This window comes from Calidris pugnax, unplaced genomic scaffold (genome assembly GCF_001431845.1).
Source record: "Calidris pugnax isolate Ruff unplaced genomic scaffold, ASM143184v1 scaffold276, whole genome shotgun sequence".
Lineage (NCBI taxonomy): Eukaryota > Metazoa > Chordata > Aves > Charadriiformes > Scolopacidae > Calidris > Calidris pugnax.
Genome location: NW_015091112.1, coordinates 1,521,818 through 1,534,089, shown reverse-complemented (window position 1 = coordinate 1,534,089; position 12,272 = coordinate 1,521,818). Strand labels below are relative to the sequence as shown.

Below are 12,272 nucleotides of genomic sequence, written 5' to 3'. Positions count from 1 at the left end.
CTTCACCCTCTCGCTTCTATGAGTGGGACTTGCCAGACTCCTCCCTTCATAGCAAGAGAAGACATGAAACAAAGTATTAGAATAAAATCTCTACCACCTACTGGTATTTGATGCTACTTTGTAAGGACAGAAGAGGTCAATATGTTTCACCTGGAAAGTTACGTTAACCAGAAAGTGATGTTTTGTGCTACTTGCTATTTCCTTCAGCCTCAGTAGAGCTCACTGCAAGGAACCAGCCTGGAAATGAGAGGTGGCACTTGCAGGAAAGGCAGCAAATGTTTTCACAAGCAAAGGTGGAAAACTGCTATTAATTTAATATGCAGAGAAACCCAGGGATCTTAAAGGGCACAGGGGAATGTACTTTAAAAAAAAAAAGCACACCACATTTTCCTAATTCATGACTCAGACACCGTTCCATATATAGATTTACACTTCTTCCTCTGTTCCTTCCCTTAAGTTAATTTTATAACATCTGTTAGGCAAAACATTCAAGGTGAGTTGCAAAACACCAAATTACAAAAGCTGCTATAACAAAGCCATGCCAAAAACCTCCGAAGAACAAAAGAATCATACCTCATTTAGATTTAGTTCAAACCCAAAGCACCAAATAAACAGTGGAACCACCACAGGGTCAACACCATATTTATAAGTCTTTCCCTTAAAACTACTACTAGATAATTAGCTCACAAAAATAAATTCAAAGCTGAAGAGTCTGTTGCTTATCTTAGCTTGAGTTCTTTTTATGAAGTCACCACACATAAAAAAATTGCATTTGAATTTTATAAATCTACTAGATAATTAGCTCACAAAAATAAATTTGAAGCTGAAGAGTCTGTTGCTTATCTTAGTTTGAGTTCTTCTCATAAAGTCACCACACACAAAAAAAATTGCATTTGAATTTTATAAAAGTTTCCTTCCTTCAATCTCAGAACCCCATGTTACTACAAAAACTTCAGCTCCTCCTGCAGATCTTCAATCTCAGAACCCCATGTTACTACAAGTGCTTCAGCTCCTCCTGCAGATTTTTTTTCAGGACTCTTCTAGCCAAAACAGACAGCATGATCATAACCTCAGGTTACAAATTCATGAGTTACAAAAACAAGAAAGTCTCTGAAAGCCTTTTGGGTTTAAAACAACAGAAAACTCCTTTTACACTCTTAAAAAAAAGAAATATGCAGAAACGCTTTCATAGATGGCCCCCAATTTGGCACATATCTAATTCAGAATGACAATCAGTATTTCTGCAAACATTGCAAGAATCTGGCTTTGAAATAAATTTATGGAAACTTAAAAGCATCATTCGGAGCGTGCACAAAGTGTTCCCTTCATCTTTAAAAACAGGCATGATGCAATAGCCTGAACGGTCCCAGATTGGGATCTTGCAAAAACCACAAAATATGCTTAGTATTGAAAGAGGGACAAGTGTTCCTATCAGGCTTCATGCTGTCAGGACCCTCCATGCTAATTATGGCCTTAATAAAGTTAATTCACTTTTTAGTGTGGACATTTTAGTCAATACAAAAAACCGAACTGTTGATTGAAATGCACAGAGAGAAAGCCTTACGCAAGGAATTTTTACAAAAGGAGTCAAAACCGCAAGTGCTCAAGGGCACCCTTCAATCACGGACAGTTTTAAAGGAGATAAAACTGCTTCATTAGTTCAATTATGTTCTAAAAGTTAGGAGATCAAGTCCTTTCAACACTGTTCATAACTTACGCATAAATCCTTCTAAATTTATCTTATTAAGACTGTGATTCAAACCTGCATGGCTTGCAATACTTCCAATCACAGGAAAAGCAAGGTTTTAAAGGACCTCTGGAGGTGGTTTATTCCAAACTGGTCAGAGCGAGGCCAACCTCAAAGTCCAATCAGATCACTCAAGGCGTTGTCCAGCTCAGTTTTTAAAATCTTCAAAGGATAGAGTCACCCTGGGCACCTTTTCTGGTGCCCAATTCTCATACTAACTTCTTCCTGTTATATTCAATAAGAATTATCATTGTTGTAACTCACAGCCATTGATTTCCATTTTTTCACCATGCCTCCAAGAAGAGTATCCCTGTCTCTTCTCCAGGCTAGACTAACTTCTTGCGCACTGTAAGCAGTAGCCTCCTAACCACACTCAACTCTCTGGCTTGTTGGAATCCCCTTCCATTTGAGGGGAAAGAGAAGCAAACCCAGACACAGACACAGTATTTTTTTTTTAGGTACCTGAATATAATCTTGAGCACTTGAAGAAGCCAGGTTCACATGAGCATCCCTTTCAGCCTCATCCTCCTGCTTCACTCCCAATAATTCTTCCCCTGTACACCCATTTGGTTGAAACGTGCCAGAAGTGTAGCTGCACATTTATGGGGTTTTTTTGCAGAGTCTGCACCAGAGCACCAAATCACAGTCCTCCCTGAGAAAAAGCCTCCAGGACTGTCCCAACACTCCACTTCTAACCTGATGGTTGGATAATCACCAAATATGCAGCTTGGAAGCAGCTACAGCATGTGCTGTGTCTTGCACAGCTAATTGATAGTAACGCAGAACGATTGGTATTTGAAGAATTTGGGGAGGGAGCAGAGGCATTACGGGAGGTTATGAAAAGCTGTCTGGGGCAAGGGATACCAGTTGCTGCGGTCAAGAGACAGCACACCTGAATGTGAGTTCATAGAAAGCTCACCCTCACCTCCACCCTTCTCAACACGTTCACTTAAAGTAGCAGTATGGATTTCAGAAACACAAGGAAATCCTTTTGACTGTCCCCACACATTTCACAATTACCGGGCACAACCCTGGTGACCCAACTACACACAAAAAAAAAAGAAAAATCAGTAATATAACCTCAGCTTTTTAAAAACACAGGTCAGGATTTACCACTTCAATCACTGCTCAGAACTGCAAAAGCACAATACAGCAGCGTGCAGCAAGATCCAGCAACTCTGTCTTGATAGGAAATCAGCGTGGTCTTCTTGCTGCATGGAGATGGCAGGCTGTGTCTTATTCTAGTGAGAGCACATCTTGTTTCATATACAGCTTTATTTCATCTGCTATTCATCAAGGCAGAGGCTTCCTGATACTAGTTATCTACCAGGGCAGGTTTTCTTCTACTATCTCCACATTAGAAGCCATGCATATTACAATCCACATATATATATAAAAAATGATTCTCAGTAAGGATGCAGCATAGGGCATTGGAACAGGCTGCCCAGGGAGGGGGTGGAGTCACCATCCCTGGCTGTGTTTAAGGGCCGTTTAGATGCAGTGCTAAGGGACATGGTGTAGGGGAGGACTTTGTAGAGTAGGGTAGATGGTTGGACTCGACGATCCCAAGGGTCTCTTCCAACCTAGACGATTCTATGATTAAGCTTGAAAGAGCAAACCCTCCTCCCAGGAAACAAGCATCTAGTAAGATGATAAACACATGAAAATTAGAGGAAACAATTTTATGCACTCTGAATTGTGCTTTTACTTGAGAACAACCACGTTCTTCATTCGCGTACAGCCTTACAGCACATACAGCTACAAGAAATGCCTTCAAGCTTTCCTCAAGCTGCAAAGGGTTCCATCCAAGAGAGCTTCCTATTTCTCAGCACCACCTCTTTACAGAGATACTGGTATGCAGTAAAAGCAGATCCTGTTATACTTAGGCTTCTCATAATGTGAAAACGTTAGTGTAATGGGTTTAACTACAGCTTTCCACTTTACAGACAAACTCTCCTTCCCCGTGCTGAAAGTCAAGGAATATTTTCAGTACCACACATAGTCTGAGTCGGGCAATCAAAGCACTGTATTTAATTTTCAAGAGCAGAACAGCACAGTTTGGAATAGTCCATGCTTAATAAAAGGACCATATTCCACTGTTTGCACTTCTCTGGAGGATCCACTGTCTCCTTATCTACCATACCTAGGATAGAATGGGATTAACATACGCACTTTTATCCACATGTCGACAAGAGTTACTGCCCTCAGCACTTCCACCACCCCAATTTCAGAACAGCCTCTCATCTTACCTGGCTTTGGAACAGCACTAACTCAGATGAACAGAAAAAGATGTGTTGTATGGGACATTTGAGGTTTAAAACAAACAGCCCATGGCCAGCTCTTCAGATAATCATCTGAAACTGCCGACACTCCCAGGTGGCTTCCAAATCTAGCTAAATTTGTGCAGTCTTATGCTCAAAAGTCTGAACAAAAGAATATTCTTCACTTAACCACTTAAGAAACCAGACAGATGGGTTCTGCTTTTCAGGAACAGTTGCTTTAGTCATTTACAGAGAATAGAGTTTCTTACACCTAATCCAACAACCTGAGGATGAAGGGGTGACCCCGAGTGCTCTCTCCCTGCTCATTCCCACACTGCTGCCTCTTCCCTTGTGCTGCTCCAGGGTGTGCCGGTTTCACTGGCTGCCAAATCAGCCACTTGGTTCTCTTCCAGTTGGATTCAGCTCCGGCCAGTGTCTTGAACCACATCATCCCATGGACACATGAGCACTAAACCTGCCAAAAGGGAAGATTAAAGAATGCGCTGCTACGGGCATCATCCAGGGGATTGACCATATCAAGGAATGATGGATCTAGCACTTCCCTTGGCAATTTGCTCAATAACTTCCCTGATAGAAACATTCAGATGTTAAAAGAAGTGCAAACAGCAATATAATTTACCTTAAGCAGGCTTATTCTAGTTCATCTTGCATGTATTGATTTATGACAGTACTAAATAAGCCAAACTCCATAAAAGCATTTAAGTGATGGGAAAAATAAAGTCCAGCCCAACTGTGGAAAATCAGAGTATAGAAGGACAGAGGCATATTTTTACATTCTGTGCTCAGGCTGCTTCTCAAAACATACCCATTACTGAGGACAACATCCACAGAAATACAAAAAGTGCCTCAATAACAAGTTCTAGCTGTCTAGGAATTACTTGCTCTTTAAAAGTATTATTAAGCCAATTAAAAGAAAAGAATGCAAGTTAGAGGCACAGTTTTAAAAGGACACTTGGCCAGTTTAAAATGAGTAGGGGAAGATGACAAAGAGTTTAAAAAAAAAAAGCATTTTAAGGATCAGGAACAAGAAAGCTGTGAAATAATCAGTTGGCTGAATCATGAACACTTAGGGAGAGCCATTAATATAGACAGAAGAAACTTCGGAAATTTCAGCTTGGATTTAGTGCAAAGTACCTGCAGGCTAAAATGGAAAAGCAGCAGCACTCTCCTTTCCCTGGCTCCTGAAATACAGTCCCATCCACTCTCCAGCTTGCTGACACGATGGCAAGCCTGGCACCAGAGTTTCTTCCACACCAGCTGGTTTATCAGCCCTCACTGCAGACTCTCAACCACCAGGGCCATGGCACGCCAGGAAGAGGCATCGCAAAGCTCTGGCCCTTTTTGGCAGCAGCCTAAAGTTATCTCTGCTGAAGCACAGCGGGAAACTGCACCCACAGGATGACTTCAGGACAAGAGAGATTACAAGCAAAGCAGTCTTAAAACAAGTCCTTTTATAACTAAAGATATGGGTTCAGAGTAAGTGATGTGATTCTCCTTAACTAGAGAGAAAGCTCCATTAAATTAGCAGTTTCATTTGTTCAAGGAGCAAGGATGAAGATTTTTCCTCTGACCAGCCCCAAAAACGCATTGAGTGGAAGCAACTTCAACCAATTCAGAGAAGTTTGCTTATTGTTCTGCTTTCGTATTTTTCCTGAAAAATTAAGAAACTAAAAAAAAATATTAAGAAAATTAAGAAACTTAAGCAGCTTGGAAAAAAATCCAACCAAACAACATGGAATTAAGGTAAACTGCTATGTTTCCGATAAAACCAAAATTGAACTAAAGAGCTAAAACAGGAAGACAATTTCCATCAGGCAGGATTTCGATGGCTGATGTAGAAGTGCTGAAGCTGACACCGCTGTAAGCAGCATCCTCAACCTCCTCCTGCTTCTATCCGCTTTTACAACCATGAACTTAGTCTCAGTTTCTTGGGAGCCAGCCTGGTTGAAAGATCATCCAGGAAAACATGGTAGTTGTGGAACATTCAGCTTATACAAGCCAGGGAAGAGGACAATGCTCACTAGCCAGAGGTAGGCAAAGGCAGAGACTTTATTTCAGCACCAGCTTAAAAAGATCAAACTGCATATACAGTCCAAAACATTTGACTGAGACTGACCACTTAGTAATTTTATCCAAGAGGTAGAAACTGATGACTTAAGGCTCTTCTTTAAATGGTAAGTCAGGCGAGTTTCCAGGAACTCGGGCAAAACTGTCTTCTTAATTTAAACTAAAATAAGAATCATTAATAATTCCAATCCACAAAAATCTATTCACAGTAGCTGAGAGTCGACTGCTGCAGAATTGAAGAAAATAAAATGAGAATACCTAATACTGCCTCATTCCAAAACCATTTATGTATTCCTCTACCTGGCAAAAAGTATCACATTCATGGCGATTTAGGTACTGTTAAGAAAACAGCAATAGTTTAAAATAATACTTTATCTGATTGAAGCAATAAAGGCAATAAAATTCATTTGGAGTTTCTTAACCAATAACACCAAATTTAAACTCAATTTACAATCACAGAGCTCTTTGGCACTAGCAGAGAGATCCCCACTTTCTTCTCCTGAGTTCAGCAGAGAGCTCAAACTGCAAACCTCTCCTGTAACACCAGGAGCCAGCACTCTCCAAATTGCTGAAATTAAAGGAAAAGGTTTAATTTTTTTTAATTAATTCAAAATATTAGATTCTAACTTATTGCACTGAAAGCAACCTTGCCTAATACCTTGAGCATGTTATAGGCAATATATATTCCTTTATGAAAAGTTGACTTAATATTCTAAATTAGCTCATGTTATTTTGTCTCCAGAGTACATCACCCCAAAAGCGGAAAGATTTAACTCATTTGGCAGACAGACACATACTACAACTTCTCCCTCAGTCTGATTTAGGGCTCTAGTAGGGACAGGTCTTAAATTTTTCAGGAAATGAAGAGATACTGTTCAAAAATATCTACAATGCTTCATTTTCTTCATTCAAGATTTCCGAAAAAGCAACATTTCATATTGATTTTATATAAAGAAAGTCAATTTTCCATATGGCTAGAGCAATAAAACATAATCCCACCCAAAAATACTTGTCTGCATTAGTCAGAGAAAGTAAATACTTGTGCTGGTGTCACAACGTTATTCAAATTAATTAAGTTTACACTAAGAAATGCAGAACAATTTAGGGTGAGAGAAACCTACAGAGGCCATCCAGTATAACAGAGAAGCTGAGGGTGATGCACAAGCAGGGTTACACTTGCACCATCACAGTGACAAAGTTACGTAAAACTATTTCTCATCACCACACGACCAAGACGACAAGGGACAGCAGAGGCACCACTGTCACCTTCACAGGGAGCCGGGCACATTTGAGATCATCAGCACATTCACAATTCAGAGAAGAGAAAAGAAACGTTCATGGAAGAGCGTCGGAGAAGAAAAAGTAAAACATAATTTAGCTACCTTACAAAATACAGGAAGCCAGTTGAAAAATAAAACAAACTTTAAAAGGGACAGAAGATCCACCCTCTGTAGTGGATCAGAGACATGCTTTGAGTGCCCAGGTTGTAATGACAGGTTGGATTAGCTGCTAGAAATTACTGTACCCCCAGCAATGAATTTCACCTGATCGACCTACCCACTTCTGCCAAGATGACCTAAGCCACTTCAAGGACCTTCATTACTGCTCCTTCCTAACAAATCATTTTCATGAAAGCAGGTTAGGGAAATACCAGACCAGCAGTCATACGTGACAGCATCTTCAAGGAAACAAAACGGATGGGAAGAGCAGAGCTACGACAGCCCCAGCAGCCACCTCCCTTAACCCCAGACAGCAAAATGTGCCCGACCACGCACTTCCTGTGTTTATGCAACAAAAATCCCACTAAGGGACAAAAAAAAAAAACACCTAACCCAGGCAGAAGGGAGTGAAGGTGGCAGTGAGGGTGATGAGACTTCAAAGGGAAGATCCTGCCTAGCTGAAAAAAACGCTCTAAGGACTATTCGGAAAACTAAAGAAACCACCTGCGTGGAGTTAAGTCTTGACTAACACATACACAGTCCTGAAAAACTCTCCACAAGAAGACGAAAGTGGTATCAAAATTAAAATAGCCAGCCTGTAAAGATGACCAGCACCCAGAATGGGTGGTACACAAGGAAAACAGATGTAGGAGAGGTGTCAGGCTGAAGCCACCAAGCAATCATCCCTCACTCCTCAAAAACACAAAGGAGTCAATTGGAGCAAGCACCAGCTTTAGGGGAAAAAACAAACAAACAAACAAACCCCACTCACACTGAAAGGACATATTTCCCCCCACATCCCCAGTTGTGCTAAACAGGGACTCTCACTGCCACAGGTACTTGTGGAGGGCAAGAACCACATTCCTCTTTGATCCCCTTTGTACAAGTCCCTGATGGTCCAGCACTATTTATAAAAAGGTCCAGTAAAGTTGCAAGCACCTTTGATTAAGTCCATAAATTACTATCACCAGACAGTGGGTTTTTATAAAAAAAAAAAGAACTTTCCATGATGGGTCTGCTTTCCATATCCATTTCCTCCCTACCTGCCCCACAGACAGGACGTTCAGCGCAGAAGCTCTTACATTTTTGGTGAAACAGAAGGGCAAGAGCTGAGCTTACAGAAACTCTAGCATTTTTTGATGGGGCTTCTCCTCTACCTTGACCCAAACCCAGTATCCATCAACTCTTCCCAATTACTGTAATCTGGTTTACCAGTAGCTTAGGCACCTCTCTTCCAGAGGTCAACTTTCCATCATCTTCCCTCACAGTTTTGTCTAGAATAAAGAAAATTAGACTAATAATAAAGCACTGTGCTCAACATTGTCAGTACCAGTACAGTTCGTCTGTCAACATTAGGCTCGTCAAGTACAAGAGGATTGTATTAGCTTGTACTTCTTATTAAGTCATTTTATTCTTCATAATTTAGCATGAATAAATTTCAAACCGTACATTGCATCTTTCTTGGTAAAAATACTAGCAGTAGGAATCTCATTCATCCTACTCATTCATTTGGGAGTTTTTGGAATGGACGTTTAGGGGGGGTTTGTTGGGTTGTTTGGGTTTGTTTAAAAATAAAGAACAAGCCTTGAAGTAATGTTTTAACTAGTTCATGTAATACTACAGTGAACACTAAAACCCACTGTCCTCTGACGCTATTTTAAAAGTATTCAGTCTGTTTACAAAAATCTTCCAGGTTTTTTTTTGTTGCTGACATGAAAGTGAAGAAAGCAAAAGGCTTCACACAAGTTTAATGTTCAATGAATTTACTAAATAACTTCTGTAGACCAAAAGTGTTTACAAATATTTATACTCATGCTGTTGGCGATGAAGAAGTATGTCTGGCTTCTGAAAGTATTTCAGAGTTATAAAATCTTCTAAAGATGAAATGCAGCAAATTCAAACGTACTAACTCATTAGAACCACAAATCAAAGCTTGCACAAATTTTTGGAAATACAAGAAAAAAAAATAAAAGAGGAAGGGGGAAATTCACATAGCTAAGAAGATATTGACAGAAGTCTAGTAGATTTCAGTGTACCACTGTGGAAATTTATCAACTGTTACTGAAATCCACACAAAAATTGGTTGGAAACTGCAAATTCAGTTCAGCCTTCCTGTTAATGTGCAAGTTGTATACTCAAACCGCTTCTCAACTATAATTAGAAAAACCATCGGTTATTAAGCCATAGAGTTAAACCAGACAGATGTTACAACGAACCAACACATGGAATTCAACCTCCCTCTACATGGTTATCAACCCAAGACCGTAAAAAGGTAATTCAATCCAAGTATTTTCCCCAGAACATCTGAGTACATTTTTTCCTTTAATTAATCTCTCTATCTATTTGTAGAGCAATATATTAAATCCACCTGATTAATCTAGTACAGAAGAATTATAATGACAGTGTTCAAGCATGTACCCGGGCATTACTAGTAACTTTGTATGGTCTAGTGTTTGTCACTTCCGATAACATCCTCCTTCCCATCTTCCAAGTGCCAGGATGACACATGCTCTTGCAACATTAATTTCCAGTTACTACAAGAATATAAAAGAACCTGTTTCAAGCCATTCTGCCCATCTCCTTTTGGTTCCTCCAGCAACATACGGCCCCATTCTTACTTCTCCATAAGTCTCAGAAACCCCTGAGTTTGCCAAAAAGGTACCTCAACAGCCCCCTCTAAGCCATCTCTTGCATGTAAACTCTCTTTCATAAACTGACGTAAATGACAAAGTCTCTTATCAAGAGTCAGCTCCATCATGATGTCACAAATAAAATAATGACTTCAAGGTAAACATGAGGCCATCACTAAATATAGTGAGCACAGTGCAAACTACAGCAAGTTCTTCCACTCATTTTTAGAGATGTTTTACTGTACATTCCTCCCCACTTTCAGTCACAAGAAAGCAACACTTGAAAATCTGAATAAAGGATGACACCTTCATAGAAAATCTATTTTAAAGGCTCTAGGATCATTCTGCCGTCACTTACAGAGGTTTGCCAGCATTCTGGCAGAAAGAGTTCTATAATTGCCCGCACACACAAATTGTTATGGTTGTAACAACCCATGCAATAACAATACTTGACACAGAGTGTATGCACCCACTCAATTCAGTCGCCTCTGGAGCAGTAATAACATGCTCACTACTGTAATCAGAAGAGGCATAGAAAGAACCTACACTTAAGGAAAGGGAAGTAAAAAAATCATACAACAATTATTAGAGCAATTATTAGTCATAAACTGGACTCAGTCCTTTAATTAGTCTTACACAGTACTCCTAAGTACATACAAATAATTCTAATAAACCAGACCTACCATATGTAAATCTTCAGGCATTTCACATTTCATCATTACACAGTCCGAGTCCAAAATGCTTAATTAGCACACTAAACCTTTATACTTTAGGACTAGCATCAGAGGCCACCGCAACAACCTGGGCAGACACTTCCAAGTAAGGCAACACAGCCCAAAAGGAAAGAAACAGTAACCCTGATCTATTCTGAATAATCCCAAGAAGCATCAAAAAGGGAGTTTAACTTTAGAGTCAGGTTTGTATCAGAGCCTAAAACACCGATTTCACTTTATATTTTCAGACTTCATTTTAAGTATGCTTTGACCACACGAGACAACTTTCCCTGAGATGACAACGCTGAAAGCATGTCTTTACAACCAGGAGGAAGACAAGTCAGGAGGAGCTCGTATCGCCTCACTAACTGCACATTTGACCTGCACACCCTGCACTTGTTTCCTTCTTTTAACGCACAAGGGGGAAGGAAGCAAAGCTATACAAAACCCAGGTATGCTTCCACTTAAAAAGTCGTGCTCACGAGAGGTTTGCACGCAGCAGCGTAAGCCCATACACATACACAGCTCTTCACACACCCCTCCATGAGTACATCAAGGGATGGAAAGCAGGGGGTGCAACAGGAGGGGAGACAGCAGAGACAGGCAAAATGGGCAGTGGACCACTCTGGACCCTGGTGGAGGAACTCTGAAGATGGAAAAAGGGCTCTGAAGAGCAGGGTTTAAGAAACGCTTTCACACTTCCCTACGCTGACGCTATTACATTAAAAAACAGACCAGGTGCAACCGATTGTTTCAAGTATAAACCTGAACTGCCACATTATGAAAACAGGAATACTCGGGGTCGTTATACACTTGCTTTATTTAAGCCAAGAACTGGATGAAGGCAGCAGCTCAAACTGAAGCGGGGAGGGGAGAAAAAGCCAAAAAGGGCTCGATTTAGTCAGGACAACTTTTACACCAACCTGCTCCAGCCAAGCTCCCTCCAGACAGCTCCGGATCAGGGTTCGCCGTAGGGCTGTTAATCCTCGCTTCCCTCCACCGAAAACCACGGAACCCCCGGCCCTGCCCCCCATCTTCTCCCGCCCCGGGCCCCCTCCGGTACAGGCCGGGCGGGAGGGACCGGCCCCGGCCTCTCCCGGCCCCACCGCCGCTCCTCTCGTCCCGCCGAGGGGGCAGCACCTGCGGGCACCTGCCGCCGCGACGGCGGCTCCTCCGGCCCCTCCTGCGAAGCCACCGGGTACCAGCAACGCTCCTTCCCCAGGGGCCGCCCCGAAGAGACGGCGCTTACCGGGCACCCCAGCCCCGCGCCCTCCCCCTCAGACAAAGGCCGGCGGAGGTGGCCAGGTGGCCCCGGGGGAGCGGGAAGAGGGAGGCTGGTCTCCCCCCCGCACCGTGGCAGCCCTTCCCCGCCGCACTCACCCATGCTGCGCCCG

General features: G+C 41.7%; 1 protein-coding gene across 1 annotated transcript in view; it reads right to left on the bottom strand.

Moving 5' to 3' along the window:
• The window catches only part of CD2AP (CD2-associated protein), a 77,561-nt gene extending 73,211 nt beyond the window's left edge, over window positions 1-4,350 (bottom strand). Inside the window, exon 1 of the mRNA XM_014958222.1 lies at window positions 4,293-4,350. Coding sequence (XP_014813708.1) covers window positions 4,293-4,335 — 43 coding nt within the window. The 5' untranslated portion in view covers window positions 4,336-4,350. The remainder of the gene's footprint in view (window positions 1-4,292) is intronic.
• Window positions 4,351-12,272: the final 7,922 nt, after the last annotated feature.